The 21,065-nt window shown below is 37.7% G+C and overlaps 1 protein-coding gene across 3 annotated transcripts; it reads right to left on the reverse strand.

Annotated features, from left to right (window-relative positions):
• Positions 1-542: 542 nt before the first annotated feature.
• On the reverse strand, positions 543-19,422 carry ZRANB2 (zinc finger RANBP2-type containing 2). 3 transcript variants are annotated; one of them, XR_012034808.1, is made up of 11 exons: positions 19,263-19,422; positions 15,762-15,814; positions 15,562-15,670; positions 14,416-14,498; positions 9,967-10,043; positions 9,547-9,681; positions 7,871-8,040; positions 6,281-6,367; positions 4,118-4,276; positions 2,957-3,026; positions 543-2,403 (listed from the first exon to the last, which is right to left on the reverse strand). XR_012034808.1 is itself a non-coding variant. In XM_072834061.1 (11 exons), exons 1-10 carry the CDS (start codon positions 19,316-19,318, stop codon positions 2,997-2,999), a joined length of 963 nt encoding a protein of 320 aa, XP_072690162.1. In that variant the 5' UTR covers positions 19,319-19,422; the 3' UTR covers positions 543-2,403; positions 2,957-2,996. The 3 variants fall into 3 exon arrangements, 2 of the variants coding, with proteins under 2 accessions (XP_072690162.1, XP_072690161.1); XM_072834061.1 differs by having other exon boundaries at positions 2,957-3,030; XM_072834060.1 differs by lacking the exon at positions 2,957-3,026.
• Between the last annotated feature and the right edge of the window lie 1,643 nt (positions 19,423-21,065).

Consider the following 21,065-nt stretch of genomic DNA (forward strand, 5'->3'; position numbering starts at 1 on the left):
GCTTCTTACCAACATCTGTAACCCTGGCTGTGGATGCCACGATACAAAAAATGGGAAACAAAGACTGGTTTAACTTTCATAATTGTGCCTAGAGATGGCCTTGTGTTTAGAGCTTGCCTCGAACTTAAACACTGCTAGATACCATTCAAATAGTTTAAAGGATTCTAAATGAGAACTTAAAGACAATTCAGCAGTTAAGACAGACAGTTGTTGAGTGTTATAGTCACAGTTTTAAAAATTAATTCAAGCAGCACACTATGGAGTGCTATTTTACCGCATGAAATAAAGTGTGTGATGTCATGGTAGGAAATATTCAATGAATTTGGGTATTCTCATTAAACACACACGCACACGCACACGCACACACACACAATTTTTGAGTATCCAAAGTTATAGCTGATCATGACCTTGGTATGTTTTAAGCCAAGCACTCTTACTATGAACAGTGTGATGTAATCCAAAGGTAAATGAATATAAAGAGTTTAAAGTTTGGCACAATCGAAAGTCACAGGACTATAATAGGCTTAAAAATGAACATTAACTCAGAGCTTAAAAATTCTAATTTATTTCTCACAAATGCCACTTGATGCTTGACTCACAGCTTTATTTACATTTGTCTACAGCATCATTTCCTCATGAAATGAACTAGTACAGCTTAGTTAAACCAAATGAAATCATAATCATCTGAATTGTTTGTAAACTATTAGCTAAATTTATAACCTTGCATTTGCTTAGTACAGCCAAAGTTTCAAATACAGAAAGCACAAGAATAAACCAATGGTAACAAGTAGACTCTAGAAGATCATCTGGGCAATTTAGAAGGTGGACTTTCAAGAAGTCTGAGGCACAATTACAAGAGAGTAAAAGTTCTTGTGCAACCTACAGTAAACGTAGCAAAGAAAATTAAGACGTAAAAAAACAAGGGGAAATTCATTGTAAAAATATTATCAAAATACTTCTACATAAGATATTTTGCTTTCATCTTTAGATCCACTGAAGAGAAAAATCACTCATTTTAAAATAAAAAACAAATAATTTTGTTTGGTCTGTCTACTAAATACCTTAAAACCCTTACATTTTTAATTGCAGTAGACAATAATTTAAAACTAAGGAAAAAAAAAACAAACAGTGGGTATTGATCCCCATGACAAAAAGTCCCCAAGCACAGTTGTTGATTTCCCTTAATATACTTACCTTGCATTGTCACTGAAGATACTGCTAAGAGAAATCTTTCTGTTTTTAAGCCAGAGGACAAAAAATGGAGCTCAAGTGACCAGATTTTGAGAAATAAAACAAACTCAAAGTATTTTAAGCCATAAGTAATTTCAAGTGAATAGGAACAATAAGTATTTCTGCGTGTCATGCAGAAATAAGCATTCATTTGTTACTCAGAAGAAAATTTTATGCAGCGTTTGAACACCTCAAGGCAAATAAACGTTCACTTAAATTCATAATCTCTCTGTTGGTCTTTCAACCCGAGAAATACACTTCTGAAGCTTTCTTCAATTTGTTCCTCATTAACTATGATTTTACCTTGTCTACACCACTGTTATGTGGTAACTGCGTTTTTAAAGGGTATCACATAAAGCTTCTTAAAATATTAAGATAAACATTCTGAAATGGAGGTTTTTCTCATCAATTATACCAGTAAAGAAAAGAACTGGTTTTACACATCTGCTCAAAATCACATGTCAGGCAAAGAGAAATGAGTAACACCCTCTTCCTTCTGCAATTCACAAGATTTTTCTTCATTAAATGTGCTGATACAAAAGTAAAACCAGTTAAGAGAAACAAAGATTCTAAGGCACCCTCAGCTTAGGGAATTTCAAAATAAGTTTCCATTTGGCTGTTTTCAACCAGTTTTACTTTTTCTTTCTGATAAGAATCACTTTGACATAGACTAACACAAGCAGATTGACTCCTTTTCCCAGATTAACATAAACAGATTGTTTCCAACTACTTTACCACAGTCTTGCCTCCATGACCAAAGTTCAGGCAAGCCTAGGTTATCCTGTCTTCAGTCAATAGTTCATATTCGGAAATGAAAAAAACAAGAGTTCAAATTAGGAAACTTCTGTCATAGCTGAAATGGTTTTAAATGAAACAAATGGTTGTAAATAATGATAAACAAGAGCATCTATTTTGGGACATTATGGCTTAAAATACTATTTACTTTTAATTTCACAAATAAACACAGCTGTATTGTTCTGAAAAGCAATGAAAGGCATGCACCTCTACTAGCAGATTTAGCACTTCTGACCAAGTAAGACACCAACTTCTTAAAAAATATGCTTCATGCACTGTACTGATTTTTTTTTTAAGATGTAAATTTTAATACATTATTTCTTTTTTGAACTTGAACGGGAACCAGAATGGGATGATCCAGAAGATGACCTGTGGTGCCTGTAAGACATAAGGAGAAAGCAGATCATCTAGTAAGCTGGAGCTGGTTATCCAGCATTCATTCATAAGACTATGAGAATATAAAAAACAAAACCTCATTTTGCTGGCAAAAATAATAATTAAAATATAAGATACAAATGTATACACACAAAATTAACCAGTGTTTAGATGTTGGATGTGAGACCCGTAATAGCATAACCATAATTGAAAACTCTCTGTAATTTACAAATATCTTCTCAAGATATAGCCACCTCTCAATTATTTAAGGTAATGAAGGAAAGCCTTGCAAAAAATGTGTAAAATTACAGATAACATACAACAAGGGCATATAAACTTGGTAATGGGAGTGTGACTAAATCGATCCTTGTGATACACTGTAGACCAGTGTGGTAAGTCTACATGTAAAACAAATACAGCAAGGCTTCATACTGTGTATGAGAATATATATTCTTAAATAATTACGTTTTGGAAATCTAGGTCACACAAGATGATTGTACAATTAGTTATAGGGTTATATTCATGCAGCTAATTATGAATAAGTCAATATATCAACCTGGGTAAAGTAGTGGTGTTCCGAGGGGTTGGCCCTGGGCTCAGGGTTGTTTAGTGTTTTCACCAATCACCTGGCTTATGGAATAGAGAACATGTTCATTAAGTTTAGATGACAACAAACTAGGGGGATTATATGTGGCTAAGATAATAATTTGCAGAGTGGTAAGAAAGCAACAGAATGAATTTCATTCAAGTATGGAGTAATTTTTCTTACAAACAAATGCACAGAAACAATACTAGTTGTGTGTAACCTTAATACCTAAACTTCAAAATGTGAAGCAAAACTAATCATTCTGTACAAGAAGGAATCATGAGGTAATCCTACCACTGAACCCAGCAATAATCAGATTCTGCCTAATTCTTATATTCCACAAGCTGAAAGGATATGGAAAATTTGTAAAGATTACAAAGGAAATCATTAAAATGCCTATATGATTAGCTACTGAGAATGTAGAAAAAGTTAATGAAACTGAGTAATTAGCCTCTTGCAGAAAAGGCTGATGACACCTGCACTTTCCAAATTTTAAAAATGTCAACAGTAAGGTGATCAAATAAAAGGTCTTTCTCTCTAAAAAAAAAAAAAAAAAAAAAAAGAAAGAAAGAAAAGAAAAGAAAAAGATTTGGACCGCAAGATGAAATATGCATTAGCTACAAGAACAATTTCCTTATAGATAAAGGGCATGAAACAGTAATTTGCTGTGGAAATTCATTTATACATATTTAAATGAGAATAGATTTCCAATGATCTAAAATAATTTTTTTTACTAGAGGCCCCAGAATTCTAGGATTTCTAATATTTAATGTAAAATCAATAGCATACATTTAAAAATCAACTTCTAAATTACTTCAACATATAGCCTCTGAATTACAATCTTAAAAGACAGAAATAACCGAGAGTTGGCTATAATAATCATATACGAAAATAAAAATTTAAACAATAAAATGATCAGATAGTGGAAGAGTGGATTGATCTACAACTTTTCTAAGCAACCTGATCAAAGCACACAGGTAAACAAAGTAATTAATGGTTTTGAAGTTCAAAGTCGAAAAGTGTAACTTAAAATCGGAACAAAGAGATAATGAAAATCTAATCCTTGACTAGGAAGTTAATTTATTAAACACACTTAAGAACACCCATTCTTATTTCTACAGAAACCCAAACCTTTCGGGTGACCGTGATCTTGTTCGTCTTTTTTTTCGATCACCAGATGAAGAAGATCTAGAACGACTTCTCTTTCTGTTCCTCTCAGGAGAAGATGATGAACTTGAATAAGATCTTTTTCGTGGGGAAGAAGAGCCCCTGTGGGACCTGGAGCTGGATCTTCATTGATTGAGAAACAAATCAAACATTTCATTAAAAGAAGAAATAAGGCAGATCATTTTGTTAACAGACAGCTCCAAAAATAAACAGGATTTACAACTGAAAATTTTATAAGCAGGAATACTTACTGCATACTCAACAGAAGACTTCTGGTTCAACCATGAAAACAATTCTATTTAAGTATAATTACTTTATGTTTTAATCTTTTTAACATTCTAGGTGTTCATCACTTATAATTAAGAACCAGCTTAATATATTAAAGATTTTTTTTTTTTTTTTGTAACTTAAGGCTTTCATTTTAAAGTATACATAAATAACAAAACCAAAAGTAAGTGCATTTACATGATTTTTTGTCTAGAAAACATCCTCCCATTTGGGAAACAAACATGTATGTTATATACAACTTCCTGAGGCAAATAAACATAACAATTCCTTGTGGAATTATGCAACTTATTAGTTAAGTTGCTATACAAAAGGCAGGGATAGGGGACAGCAATGAGAAAGAACAGTAACTATTAAACTGCCAAATAAAGAAAAATAAAATGAGTAACTTTGAAACTTTGATTTATATTAACAGTATTTGTTTTTATGAAGGACTACTATTCATGAAGTATGAAGTGTTGACATTCACATGTTTCAGGTAGAAGTAAATGTGCAAATATTTAAATGCAAAGTTTTTTCTTCGTTTACATATTTTGGTTGAAGGAATTTAGCTCAAACTTCCCAAAAAATTCACCTTTGGGCTTAAAATAAAATCAGAAAGCCCAAAAGGAGAATTCTTTGGAAAGTTATAAGCAATGAAAAAAATGTTTGGGAAGAACATGAAGGCTGTTCTGTAAATCTTAATTCTATTACTTCCCCAAAGGGAACTAGGACTTAAGAATCTTCACCTAAGCAGCACTCAAATAAAAGCACTAAAACATTGATAATACAGAACAATAAACTCACTTGCTCTCCATTTTGTACTGCCTTAATACGAGCTTGCGTATCATTCTTTCTTCCTTTAATGTTAAACTGCAGTTGCCCTTTAATGCTACAGATTTGGCTCTAGTAAGCAATTATTTTTACCAAAAGACCTACCATTACACTTCGGGGAGAATTTCCACACAAGTGCAATCTTAGTCATTTTCTTATTCTTGTGAGGTGCTTTAAATACATGATCAATAAATCAACTTAAAAAAAAAAAAGGCAGCATATTTTGACTAAGTTTAGGAAAAACACTTTAAGAAAGTAAAGACTAATGTTTCATTTGCTTCTTCATAAATTCTTTCTACATACAGGTTGGACCAAATGCAACCTGAAGTTAATTAACAGTAACACTTACTTAAGACCACAACCTACCTAGACTAACAAACCACACTATTGTTTTTTAAACCAACCATACTTCTTGATTTAGTTTGTACAATTTAAGAGGACTGCTTATTCTACATATAATATTCATGTGTAATATTTTATAATTTAATAATATTTTGTGTAATTTTTAAAAAATGGAAAAATGTATAAAATATTCCAGAAACTTTATGACATAAATGACAAAACAGTTTCTGTAAATACGGAAAGAATTGCCCTACAAAACAAAATCTGTTTTGAGGCAAGGTTAATTTTCTTCCTTTTAAAGACACAGCAAACTTTTCCTTTGCATATCTCTAACTGTATTTGAACTTTTACTACAAACATAACTTTAATGCACTAGAGATACAGTGGTAAGACTTGGCTCCATCTTCCTACTTCATCTCATTTTAGCTAGCACAAAAAAAAAATCAAACCTTGCTTGCATAATGCAAAATAGCAACCTTAATTCAATCATGGGAATGTCTTGGCACACTGCTGGCAATGAAAACATCTCATGGTGAGAAAATTAAGCTGAGGCAAGTGCATTAGTTTTCTAATGCTAAAATAAAATTGACAAGTAGAAGCAAAATAAGAGAAAAAAAAGCAGCAACGCCCTCTGCAGCCTTAAATATTTTTTCTCTCTGCTTTACAGAGAGATGCTACCTCATTCACCTTGATTTCGACCCACGAGATCTCGAACGTTCTCTGGAACTGGAACGAGATCTTGACTGCGAACTGGAAGAACTTCTTGAACGGGACCTGGAACAACATGGAAGGATTTTTTTTTCCAGGACCACTTACATGAACTTTGTGATATGAAAACTGAAAGAAAAATACATATTAGAGTTCATTTTCATATAAAAAGACAACTATTTGAGATACATATATTTTCAAAAATATTTGAACTAAACATCATTTAAATATTTATGCCAAATTTAAGCTAATATATTTTTTTAAATCAACTACCACTTTCTAAATTTGACTAAATTACTCTAGAAGTCACTCAATATTGAACAAGTAAAAACACTAAGCATTTTCACTTCATTAACATTGAAGACTCTCTGCTCACAAATAGTTTTTAAAGCAACTCAGGACTTCACATCCAGGAATACTGAATGTTGTTTATAATTTCTTTGACAGAGCTCTAGCAATTTCCCTAATAAAACTCCTTCTGTTTCCTTAGTCTCTAACATGACACTTGAGAAGTATGACGACATGTGTAAGTCCATTTGTTGTTTTTCTGTCTACTCAAAGGTTAGAGAATTAAAAAGAAAATACATTAACAATAATGTCATTGTCTTAGGTAATTATACTATTGAAAAATGATACATGGGGAGTTATGGCCCTCTTAAATTTTAAAAAATCACAAATTAAATAAAATTCACTTACTAACCTAGTATATAAATAACCTTTAACTCTTAAGATAATACCTTATTGAAAAAGATTACTATTACATTTACATCTTAAAATTACTATCTTTATAATCACAATTGTATGCTCTCAGGCTTTATAGTACTCAAACAAAAATATATTAAGTATTCAAATAAGCTGTTTTTATCCCTAAATACCGTTAAAATTCATTGCCCATGGTTTCACTGTACTGTGAATAGGAATTCTTCAAGAGAACATTGCCTATATGAGGTACTGCTTTTGCTCGCCAAAAATTTTATTTTCATTGTTGACTAATCAGGTAATTTTATTGAAATTTTACATTTCTAGCAATGTAATATTCAAGTACACCAACTAAATCCTTTTTCCTGGACATCTCAAAATCATGAGCATTAGGGCAATAAAACCACTATGTCAGAAATTTGCTCCTTTATTCAAAATACCTCTAACCAAATTATTAAACTATTGTATATTAAAAGCAATGTGTCTAAGAAGTGTCTAGAAAAGTGTCTAGAAAATTTCCATACTAGCCTTTAACATCACTTTATCTGAAAGTTCCTAAATGTAAACTATCTTTTAGTTAATTAAATCTCACTATGTGTAATGATTTAAATGAATTTTTAAAGTCTACTTTAAGAAAGGCATGGTGCTAAAAATGAACCAAGGAAATTTCACATTAAAACTTTGCAATTCTGAAAATACTGGACAATTACTTCATGGCACTAAGAAATAATTATTTTGTAAATGTTGACTTGAATAAAATCCCTAAAGTACAAAGGAAAGCTTATTCAGTAAAGAAAAACAAAATTTATAAATAAAGAAGTTAGATACTGACATTTTGACTGGTGTTACCCTTGACCTGTACCCGTTTACCTGGACCTAGACCTTGAACTTGAGGGGGAGGATGAGCGTGATGAAGATCGTGAATGTGAAGATCGGGACTTTGAGCGACTTCGTCTATTAGATTTCTTTTTATTACTATCTTCTTCTTCACTGGCATCAAGATTATATTTTGAGAGATCAGCATCATCTTCATCCTCATCCTAACAAAAATTCAATTATTTAGACATTTGGATACTATCTACTAGGAATGATGAACAGTTCTGTGCACTGGACATCTCCATATGGATACATGGTATCATCAATGGATATGATATCATCAACATCTCAGCAATGTCTCAATCCTGAAATCTGCCTACAGTATTACTTATCTCAGATACACAGATTATCTCAGACATTTCAACAAAGTAAACCTGGAACTCATATTATTTCTTCTTTTTTGGTCACAATGTATTACCAAGTAAGCTGCCAAGAATTTTCAATTTTAGGGGCACCTGGGTGGCTCAGTGATTGAGCATCTGCTTTTGGCTCAGATCATGATCCTGGGCTTCTAGGATTGAGCCCTGCTTTAGGTTCCCTGCAGGCAGCCTGCTTCTCCCTCTGCCTATATCTCTGTCCCTCCCCCGCACCCCCGCTGTCTCTCTCATGAATTAAAAAAAAAAAAATTAAATTTTTTTTTCAATTTTAACCCCTTAAAAACCCTTGAATCCATTTTTAGTCTTAGTTCAGAACTTTATGCTTTTCTCCAGTATACTACAGCATTACCTTTCACTTGGTCTCCCTAAATCTAGGGATCCATCCTGCCTTCCTACTACCTCAATATATTGACTGTTACTACCTTGAAACACGTCAGATAAACATACCTCATTTGCTAAGAAACAACCTTTAGAAATGGTTTCACAGTCATCTGTGTAGTTGCATTTGAGGGATTCTTATGATGAGACCTCAAAGTGTACCTATAATGGTATCTATACATCAGGCCATAAAACTTTATACTCTGGCCTCGAATACCACCTGACCTGATGGTGGTGGCTGTCCCTCTCACCACATTCTGCCCTCTGCTCTAATCACATTACCTTATGAATGATTTTTTGATGTTGTTTATTTCCTATTTAAATGACTTTTATTTGCTGTTCTCCGCCTGAAAGTGTTCTGACCACAGCTCCTGAAGCCAGCATGTAGTATCATTCTATCATTCAAGATCTCAGCTCAAATTTCACCTCCCCAGAAAATCTCCCCATCCACTGAAACCAAAGTAGATCTTCTCATGATGTGTTATCACATTTGTCTTTATAACATCATTGCTACTTAAATTATCTTTTCCATTTATGTCTTATCCATTTATGTCTTTCCCCTCTAGAATTGAAGTTCCATTAAAAGAAGGATGGTTTGGGCAGCCCCGGTGGCTCAGTGGTTTAGCGCCACCTTTGGCCCGGGGCGTGATCCTGGAGACCCGCAATCGGGTCCCATGTTTCTGTGTCTCTAATAAATAAATAAAATCCTAAAAAAAAAAAAAAAGATGGTTCGGTCTCCGTTATTCTATTTCCAGAGGCAGTATAGTGCTTGGAAGAGTAAAGCTCAAAACCTTTTGAGAACAAATGAATATATAAAACCTATCTTCACTACTGGACAAAGATCACTGAAAGACTCACATTATATTCATAGCTCAAATAAAACTCAGGAGAACATAAGACAAGGAAACCATTTACCTCATCTAATTTATATTTAGAAAGATCTTCATCCTCATCCTCTTCTTCTCCCTCAGATTCTTTGTCTTCAACTTCCTTTAAAATAGATGCAGGACCAACTGCCTTCCCTCTGTATTTTTTCTTTTTACGTCCAAACTAGAGAAAAAGTTTCATGATATTTCTGTCAGCTAAAAATGTTTTAAAATTACTATTTTTCTAAAAAATTCCTTTTATATATTTAAGTCAATATGCATTTTCAAGTTAATTGTTAAAATTATATATTTAAGCCAAACAGGACTTCTTTAAAAACTGTCAGCTGCTTTAAAAGAATCAATGTGTACTTACAAAAATAAGATATATATTTATTATTCCTTTGCATTTAAGACATTTTTAACATGTTTTCTATTTTGTGTTCAACCTGCACACTAGTGTATAGCTTACCTCATCGTATTCGCCATCAGACTCTTCTCTTTCTATATATTCAACGTTTTCTCTTTCATTAAAACCACCACCATAGCCTAAAAAAGGAGGGGACATAAACTGTTACCCTATGACAATTCATTAAAACAACAAAAATGTAATAAAATCATCTCCCAGCATTAGAAAAAAAGAAAAATCTCATCAATGACATTTGCCTAGCTAATAAATTACTAGTTTAAAAAAAAGCACATTAAAAAACATCAGAACAGTGTCAAAGTTAGACACCTTAGCTAAAAAAGCCCTGTTGCTACACTTCTAGCTCTTCTCAATTTCAAAATATCCTGTATGACTTAGACTATGCATGGAATACACAAGCGGAAAACGACTTACTTCTGTAATTTATCATAGTTCTTCTGGGAGGACTGGGCTCAGTAAGAACTAAAAACCAAATTTCACTGATTACTAGCTGAAGATAGTCTGAAATCTTTTGATATGTTGAAATTTTGCTGAGCTAAAATGTAGCTAGGGTTTGGAATAGTCCTAATTATAAAAAAACGAATACAAGGACATAATAAAAGAACACCCAAATTCATTTTAATACAATTATTTTTAACATACTGTTAAAAGTCACTGAGGTACAATAAAATAGGCAGCAGACTTTTAAACTGAGAATATTCTATTAAAAAATATTCAAGATCAGCAAATCACAGTTCTTTGATGTCACAGCCAACATCTTCAATCGGACTGACAGTTTTTTGATACACACTTAAGAGGAGCTGGGGTTACTTTTAGAGAAAGTGAGTGAGATTGTGAATAAATCTCCCACTGGAAAAATGATGGAGATGTATGTAGGCAAGGGCAACATCACCTAACTACTTCATAGACTGCAGAGCAGGGGCAGTACATAAAAATAGTGATTCCAAGGCTTAAGGATTTTATGAACCAGCAAAACGCTAAATAAATTTGAGCAAGAAAGTATTTTTTAAAAATTTAAGATATGTGACTTAAAAATGATCGATCATGGGCATTTAAAAAAAAGATCACTTACCCTACCATCATTTTATAAGAGTCACAAATAGTAGAAGGGATAACTGTCCCAACAAAATAATGTAGTAAGTTTAACTTTCTTAAAAAAAAACAACCAAAACAACAATCATCTTCATTATAATTTATACCAGTGAAAACTGAATGTGTCAATGCTTATCCCTCAAATACTTGCATGTGATCCCCTTTCCTTCTCCTCCTACCTTATTTCAGAGACAATATGGACTTCAATTGTGATATACAAGAATTTCCTTTTGCTTCTATACATGACATACAAATGAAGAGTGTATTAAATACCAGTAACAATTTTTCCTTAGTAAAATCTTGGCTCTAGCTTTTCAGAAATTAAATATAAAAAGACAAAAACAAGTACAAGTGAGTATATGCTGAACCTCAAGAAAACAGCTCATATTCAATACTAATTTTTAGATTATAAATACTGTGGAAAGTTATAATTCAATATAGTTTCTTACATCTAGGTATATTTGATGTAATATCAATGTCTTGAGATTAAGGTAGGAGTAGTCTAATAAACAACAAATTTTAAAACATGACCAATAATAGAGACCTAAAGACCTAAGCTTCCAAGTACTTAAAAGTAGGAAAAAAAAAAAAAACTTCACAGGATCTAGATGGAATATTCACTTTAAGAGATGATTAATGATAAAGATCTAAACTTCAAAAACTTAAGAGAAAAGCGAAAACTAAAACAAACCAAAAAACCCACCACAGAATTTAGATGGAAATTCACATAGGAAAAAAATTAAAAGCAAAGTGAATAAATACAATGCAATAGCATGATTGTCTTCAGGTCAGCAGTGCAGAAAAATGCCTGACAGACTATTAATATGTGGAAACATGTGAAAATACTAAATTCTATTTAAAATCAGTAGTTGGGCTTTTAGAGTTCTTTGTTCACACTCAAGGAATCTGCAGCTGGGGATCCCTGGGTGGCGCAGCAGTTTAGCGCCTGCCTTTGGCCCAGGGCGCGATCCTGGAGAACCGGGATCAAATCCCACGTCGGGCTCCCTGCAAGGAGCCTGCTTCTCTCTCTGCCTGTGTCTCTGCCTCTCTCTCTCTCTGTGTGACTATCATAAATAAATAAATAAATAAATAAATAAATAAATAAATAAAGGAATCTGCAGCTGAAAAATGACATGGCAAATAAATTATTGCAGGATTCAGAAAGTGACCTATAATTCACAAGTAATTTTCCATAGGTATATAGGTAAAACTACTTTAAAATATATCGCAGCAAACATAAAGCTATTTTCATGTTTTCATACAGGCTACAGAAAAAGAACTTAATTTTTGACAAGAATGTAATTACTAAAGTATAAACTATACAAAAATAGGAGAACGGCTAATTATTTGTATAATTATTTGAAGGGATAATGCAGAAGTCAGCAATCTTTCAGTAGCACATCAAGTTTTCTTTTACTTGCAGATTATCCCACGCTTAGGAAATGTTCCCCAGAACCTTGGACTTCCTTATTAAAAACAGTAAAGAGACACTGAGGAGCAAAGCTATAGGTTATTTCAACCTTCAACTGTGACCAGCAAAGACAACCAGTTATAACCAAAGAACTAGTTATAGCCAAAGAAGTGGGAAAGGGTCAAGATATCAGAATCATAGGAAAAAAGACTGAGTAAAGGAAAAGTGAGAAGACAGCAAACTTTGAGGATTGATTTTAGTTGTTAGACTATAGTTTTCACAATAGTGGAACTTTAAAGAAGAGTCACAAAACAGATCAAAGAATATGGAGAGATAAAAAGCTCTTTGGAAATTTAAAAAAACCGATAAAGATTTTGGATTTTATCCTAAAAACAAGACCATTTTAAACCAAGTAGGTCTTTACTTTGAAAAAAAAGTAAAACATCTCTGGCTACCAACAGGGCAGGAGGCAGAATGTGTAGAGACATCAGCTAAACAGCAATTTCTCCAAGACAAGATAAAGTGGTATTTCTACTACCTAGGGGAGTGGTGGAAAAGCATTCTGGAGGGAGTAGAGGAGAAATGAAGGAGTTACTAAGGACATCTAGCTTTCTGGCTTACGCAACAAGCACGTGGTGGGGAGCACGAATCATGAGAAAGAGATCACTTAGAAGAGGGCCAGGTCCTGGGGGAAAATTATGAGCTCAGTTTGGATATAGTAAGTCTGACATTTACATGGTAACGTTGAATAGGCAGCTGGATATATAGGTCAAAGGAGTCTCAGCTGAAGACATACACCTGAGTATCATGGTGTGCCATAGGTTACTTAAACTTAGGGCTTAGGGAAACAACGCCCAAAAAATAAAGAGCAAAGAAAGAAAACCTAGGGATTGGACCTTAAAGAACCTCAACAGTCTGTGGACATGCAGAAGACGGCGAACCTAAAAAGGACACAAATTACCTGAGGTGTGGGAAGAAAAAAGATAAAAAAAGACAGAACATATCTTTTATGTTTTAGGAGGGGAAGGAGGGAAAAAAGGGGAGATTCTTATTAAAAGGCCCCAATCTACTCAGTTAGTACAAAGGCCAAAAATAGGAGTGAGGTAGGATTTGAAGATTGAAAAAGTATCTAGGGCATTGGACATAATAATAATAATAATAATAATAATAATAATAACAACAATAATAATAATCTCACATTAGAGATTATTTAAAAAACAAAAACACATGGGGAATAAAACAAATATTTCAGTTACAGTCTTGAATGTCCAAATCCAGATGATTCTTGAAGGCTCACGGGTCTCCTATCCCTAGAAACCAGAGTGGAAGTGGTCTGAAGTTCTCAAGGAAAAGAAAACAGGGAAGTAGTTTAGTAAATAAGTCTGACAACGGTAACTATATACAGAAGGAAACCTTTGATTCTATGACGTATGAGTCACTATGTGATAAAATCAGATTTGAAGTATAGGGATAATGTGGTTGGGCTAATTGCTGGTAACTGAAACACTATATAGTTAGGTAAATCATCTCACCACAGAACACACAGAGCCAGTGGTAACCGACTACTTTGGTCAGTGCTTACCAAACACCATCCAAATCACCGACAAATTTCAGGGACCCACACTCCCAAGAGCTTTCACAGTTGTTTTGAAATCTGTATTTTTAAAGTTTCCCAAAGAACTCCAATGCACAGCCAACTTTGAGAATTACTGCCTAAGCTTTAGACAAGTACCTTAAAAGGTGCCTCTCTGCCCTTCTTAATTTGTGAGCATAGGACTCTCTACCACTATACTTAGTACTTAGTAAAATGGGATATTAGGAAACAAAAAGTCTTTTTTTGAGTAGGAGAGAAAAAAATCCAGTTAAAAAACCTAAGGGCAGAACAGATGGAACGATCAACTACTGTGCTCTTATAAGAGAAGGTCATTGAATTGTCAATTAAACTTTTAGTTCTTTTGAAATCATTTAGTTAGAACATGATCGGATTTTACCTGTTCTTTCTTCTAACTTAGCATACTTCGGAGTATTACACATGTTACACTCTGATCTTCTGGCCCAATTCACATTACTGCACCTTTAGAAGAGACAAATACCAAATTAGTAGGCTATACTACAGTACAGGGAAAAGAGTAAATTTTTAGACATTCTAGAATTTTAATTTTAAAATAAAAATTAGGATGAAACCACTACCATAAAGAACCATTTATAAAGATACTGTAAACAAAGAAAATGTACTAGTGTGGATTCCAACAAAAGACTGAACTATTTAAGCAGAGAAGCAAGAGCTATATAGTTTGAAGACTGCATTTGTCATTTTCTTCAAAAACATGAGACAAATCATACAGAGATTTTGATGCCTTGGGGGGAAAATTCATTTTAAATTAAAAGTTTTACTAATTTTTCAGTCTCTAAATTAACCTCAAAGGACAATAAAGTTATACCTTCCAAACATTTATATTTTAAAAAAAAAATTTTTTTTGAAGAATCAGTTCAAGCACTGCATTTCACAGAATTATCAAATCCAATGACTTAATCTGTTAGAGAATTGTCCAATATAAATGTTATAACTACAGTATCAGAAATTTATGTAAGACCCTCTTCTGATTCAGTCCTTTCTCATATATTTATCTGCACAACAGAAAAACATAGAAGTTGGAAACAATCTATACAGAACTTGAAAATCAAAAGTATTAAGGAAAACTACCTCATTAGATAGTTATGGCAAAGAACCTATGATTCTAAAACTACTTTGTAAAAACACAGAATGTATTTCGTAGTATATTTCCTATTAATGATAGAGGCTAAAAGTTCCTGAGATTTTTCAGTAATAAAAAGAAGTAGGCTTTGGTGGTTTTAAATAGCCCTTCCTCTTTTTTTTTTTTTTTTTTTTGAATGGAAGCTTACCTTAGGCATTCATTTACCAGTACACATCATCCATCACAATAAAAACTAACACTACCATTAAAATAATAGAATTGAAAAATTCTTTATACTTCTATATCAGATAGACTAATCAATACGTCTTTGATTTAAATGATTTCCCTGGTTTGTTAATGTGCCTAGTAAGAACTGGAAATATTAATAAGCAGTGGCTAGACATATTATGGAAGAAAAAGTAGGTAATTTAAAACACATACGTTTTGCACTGCCAGTCATTAGCACTAAAAAGGCCTCGGCTTTTTTCTGCAAGTGTCTTTCCTATTTCAGTACCCCCAGCTTTCATCATCTTAGCCTCGGTTGTTTTCTCTGAAAATAGGAAAACAATGCGTTATGAAACTGGGGAAATTAAAAAAATGATCTGTATACAGTCATAATAGAAGCTTCCTTAAATGCTTACCCCGACCACATCTATTACAGCTGGTTCTTCTGGCAAAGTTTACATTTCCACATCTGAAAATAAACAATATAAGGATGTCATTTAAATCTACAGAATTCTTAAAATTTTTTTTTTTAAAAGATTTTATTTTTTTTAAATTTTTATTTATTTACGATAGTCACAGAGAGAGAGAGAGAGAGAGAGAGAGAGGGGCAGAGACACAGGCAGAGGGAGAAGCAGGCTCCATGCACCGGGAGCCCGACGTGGGATTCGATCCCGGGTCTCCAGGATCGCGCCCTGGGCCAAAGACAGGCGCCAAACCGCTGCGCCACCCAGGGATCCCCAGAATCTTAAAATTCTAAATGCGTAACTTTTTAATGTGTCCTTACTATATTACCTGCATCCAGAACTTATGCCATCTCAGTCATGTAAGTTACAAAACAAAAACAAAAACCCAACACCCCCCCCCACAACAAAATCACAATGTAAATGGAAAAAAAATATTTAAAGTCACAAGTCCAGGATAAGAAATTCCAACCTTTCACTAATTGGTTATGGGGATCCTGGTTGAGTCATTTAGGATCTGTGTGCTTCAGTGTTCTATTAGCACCTATCACTGACTGTAACAAAATCCCCTTGGCAAAGCTGAAGTGAGGTATGACTGCACTTCAGTAATTACTGCGGGGGCACCAAGTCAAAAAAAAAACTCAAAGTGACTCCTAATAAAGAAAATAAGATATACACAAAAATGTAGTCAATATTATAAGAAATACATAATCCTATAGATGGGCCAATGGGGAAAATATAGATAGATAAATCAGAGGCGGCTTCATGGATCTTGACAAGATAATCTCTTTACAAGCAGGAGATGGAATTTAAGTAAAGAAAATACGTTATACCAGCTAAAACTATAAATAGCTTCAATTGCAAGGAAATGGGTAGTTTTCCCGGGATATTTATCAAAACTCTGAAACCTAGTTGAAATAAATAACCAACCACAACCAACAAACTCAACATGATGCAACTCAGTATCACTTGATGTTTATATCCAGCAAACTTAAAACAACCATCAGGTTCACTAACAGTGGTCTTAACACTGCATCTGAATATTGTAAAAGCATGGTAAATGCTCGGAATGACATGCAAAGCTTAAATCTTAAAAAGCTGATTTCTTTTAGGTGTTCTACTAGAATAAAATAAGCACGTAAATTATGGAATGGCCACTAAACTGAGTGCTCCAAATAATTCTTACATCTTTTTTTCCCTTTAATATGCCTTATGACTCATATAAGCATTGAAAATCTATCTTGTGGGGCACCTGTGTGGCTCAGTTGGTTAAGCACCTGCCCTCAGCTCAGGTCATGATCCAAGGGTCCTGGGATCGAGCCCCGCATCAGGCTCCTTGCTCAGTGAGGAGTCTGCCTCTGTCTCTCCATCTCTCTGTCCCTCCCCGATTGTTCTCTAATAAATAAAATCTTAAAAAAAAAACTTGAATATATGCACTGTAAGAATAATAGCCTATTCGCATATTCGCAACGAGCTGAATGTACTTAGACCTACGTCAAATATTGGCCCATGTTGTCATTAACGCTGTCACAGGCACGTCGTTCTTCAAGTAACCAACACAAAAATCAGGTGTGTTATCTTTCCAACGTTTTCCATAGTATCCCTTAGAGCGATGCTGTTCTTGCATACGAATCCATTCGATTCCATGCTATCAAGCAGACCTGATCCTTGAGATCATCTTAATCTTTATGCAAATGAGTCGTCAATTAATTATGAAATAAATCTGACGGATATTTCACTTAAACTACTTAAAATGTAGGGAATCCCAGGATGGCTCAGCGGTTTAGCACCAACTTAAGTCCAGGGCGTGATCCTGGAGTCCTATGCATGGAGCCTGCTTCTCTCTCTGCCTGTGTCTCTGCCTCTCCCTCTCTCATGAATAAATAAATAAAATGCCAATATATATATATATATATAATATATACATATAAAATTTATATATATACGCACTTAAAATGTGAATGGGCATCAAATATTGGGGAACTACAGGCTCCCTGCATGGAGTCTGCTTCTCCTCTGCCTGTGTCTCTGCTTCTCTGTCTCAAATAAAAAAATAAAAATAAAAAAAAAAAAACTTAAAATGTGAATGGGCGTCAAATATTGGGGACCACGGGCTCCACACCCTTTAAGGAGGCAACGTGTGAGGACGTTGTGTGAGCTGACCTTTCTAGAACTACCGCCAACCGATTGCTACCAATGCAGAGCCTTCACCTCCGGGATACTTCCCCGCTGGACACCCCATCCGGGCTCCCGGGTATTCATCGATAAGGGCGCTATCCGACCCTGGTGTCTCAGTCAAGTTAAATAACCTACTTAACGGGGTCTGTAAGCCACAGACCTGAAAATCAAACCCCGCGTTTGCTTGCTTCCAACTCTCGTCCTTACTATACCAGGGGCTCTACCGCGTGTGTGGCTGCTAGCTCAAGAGGAGGAGATGCAAAATTTTAATCTGGATCCGAAGTGTGTTGCGTTCAAGGTTCCGGGCGCTTCCTTTCCGTGCGTTTCCAAACAGGCACCATGTATGTATGTATTATGTATGTATGTGCTCGGGCGGAGAGCCTTCGGGGAGAACCCGGCCGTGGCACACACAGCACCCGGCTCCCGCACCGATGGTTCAAAAAAAAAAAAAAAAAAAAAAAAAAGCTGGGCCACTGAGGCACGTGCTTGCTTCTCTGCTGCAGGGATGGGATCTCAGGGCTGAGCAGGCAAAAAAAAAAGGGGGGGGGGCAGAACAACAAAATAACACAGACCTCTTGCATTTCGGCTGTTAGCGGGTGATTAAAGATCAATAAAGAGAAAAGGAGGAAAAAAAAAAAAAAAAAAGAACGTCCGAATTTCCTAAAAATCAAAGCAAGGCAGCAGGCAGTGTCTCAGGGAGGGGAGGGGATGGGGGAGGCCCACGCATTAGGGAAGAAAGCGAAAACTGGAAAGTCTAAAAACCCAGGCGGAGGACGAGGGGCCAAAGGGCCGACACGGAGGAAGGCGCTTCCCGCGAACCGGAGGAAAGTTCTGCAGGAGGAGTCACGTGGGCAGGTGCACGGGGCGCGCGGGGGCGGCTGGGGCGGCGGGGGCGCGCGCGGGGGCGGCTGGGAGCGCGCGCGCGGGGGCGGCTGGGAGCGCGCGGGGCTCGGGGGCGCGCGCGGGGGCGGCGGGGGCGCGCGGGGCCCGGGGGCGGCGGGGTCGCGGCCCAGGCAGCCCGCGTGGCCCCGAGACGCCGCCGCGGCCCCGCCGCCGCCGCGCCCCGCCGAGGCTCCCGAGGCCGCTCGCGGCGAAGAGCCGGGAGCCTCCTTCCCGCCGCCGGGGCCGGGGCCGGAGCGGGGGCGGGGGGCGGGGGGGGGCCGGCGGTTCGCCGCCTGCACCCGGCTCGGGCGATCCGAGCCCCCGACGACGGCCGACGCCGACGGAACCCGGGCCCTCACACCCTCAGCCCCGACCCGGGCCCCTTCGCGGACTCACTTTTTGTCAGGGCAGATCCAGTCTCCGTCGCTGACTCGGAAATTCTTGGTCGACATCTTGGCCGCCGCCGCCACCGCCGCCCGCAGCTGCGTCTTCGCAGGAGGAAGCGGGCTGGGGCCTCGCGGCCGCCGGGGCTGCCCGCTCCGCGCCTGACTCCGACGCGCGCCCGCGCCCCGCGGCGACCGAGACGCGCACGGGCCCGGGGTGAGCGTGAACGTCGTCGCCGCGGCCGGACGCCCGGGACACGGTTCTCCGGCCGGAAGACTCGTAGCGCGCACGCAGGCCCCGCAGCCAAACCCTCAGGCGCCGCAAGGGCCAGCCCGGGCGGGAGGCCTTCGTGGCACCGGCGGCCTCGGAGAGCCCCCTGCGGGCGGGAGGACCCCACGGGAAAGCACTTCCGGTCACGTGGGCCGGGCCGGGCCGCCAGGCGGAAGTGACGGCAGCCGGGTTCGCGCGTGGGGTCGCGGGGGCGTGGCAGCTGCTTTAACCCGCGGTTAGGGACGCTGCTGTTTGCGCACGCGGCGCTCGGACGTCATTTAGAGACTCGCTGCTTTCGACACCTGCGTAGTTGCAGCACCTTAACCCTTATGCGCGTGGAGCCGGGGTATTTGCCAGTGTTGTTGGAATTGTGTCTTTGACCCGTTGCTTTTCTCCGAGGGGAGGGACGCTCTCTTGTGTTTTCTTTTTTTTTTTTTTAATTTTATTTTTTTATTATTTTTTTAAAGATTTATTTATTTGTTTATGATAGACATAGAGGAGAGAGGCAGAGACACAGGCAGAGGGAGAAGCAGGCTCCACGCAGGGAGCCCCACGTGGGACTCTATCCCGGGTCTCTAAGATCAGGCCCTGGGCCGAAGGTGGCGCTAAACCGCTGAGCATCCCCCGGGCTGCCCGGTTTCTTCTTCTTCTTTTCTTTTTTTTAAAAATTAGTTTGTTTATAAACTACAAGGATAGTCGGTGGTAGAATACGCAGACCTCCCCCCCCCCCCGCCGGCGAGGTACCCCCAGGTTCCTCTTAGGCCGCAGCACGTGCGTGCAGGTGTCCGGCTGCTCCGTCGTCCCGCCTCCGTCCCAGCGACGCTCCCGCGAACGCTCTTAGGCACGGGGTGACCAAGCGCGAGGCTTCCTTCCTAAGGTCGCAGCAGGCGCCTGGAGGGAAGACGTCGTCCGCTACTGCTGGTCCCAAGAACGGCTTCTCACCTGGTGGCTGGCAGGTGGCAGCTGTCACTGATCTTATTCTGCCTTGAGAACTGGTTATGTGTTCTCACTTTGAAGATGGATGGATCCTCGGTGGCTTTGAGTAATTGTGTTTTGTTTTGTTTTGTTTTTGTTTTTTAATCTTGGACGTGTTGAGTATATCATGTTGCGTAGACTCTGGGTTCCTGTGAAAAGGCTTTGGGGGACTACTGATGTTCTGTTTTATTTTATTTTTTTAAGATTTTATTTATTTATTCATGAGAGACAGAGAGATGCAGAGACACAGGAAGAGGGAGAAGCAGGCTCCATGCAGGGAGCCCGACGCGGGACTCGATCCCGGGTCTCCAGGATCAGGCCCTGGGCCAAAAGCAGGCGCTAAACCGCTGGGCTACCGGTGCTGCCCTGTTTGGTTTTAAAAGGCGGTGGGTCCAGTTTGATTTAGATCCACAAGTTCAAATTCGGTCTCACTTTCCGTGCACGCTGGTCCCTTTCAGCTCAGCTCTCAGAGGCGTTATTCTGCTTGGAGCCTGCCCTATACGGGCAGCACCCCAGCATTATTTTGGAGCTCGGGCAGTACGTTAATTCCTGGTATCTGCGGTTTTGCTT

This window comes from Canis lupus, chromosome 8 (assembly GCF_048164855.1).
Source record: "Canis lupus baileyi chromosome 8, mCanLup2.hap1, whole genome shotgun sequence".
Lineage (NCBI taxonomy): Eukaryota > Metazoa > Chordata > Mammalia > Carnivora > Canidae > Canis > Canis lupus.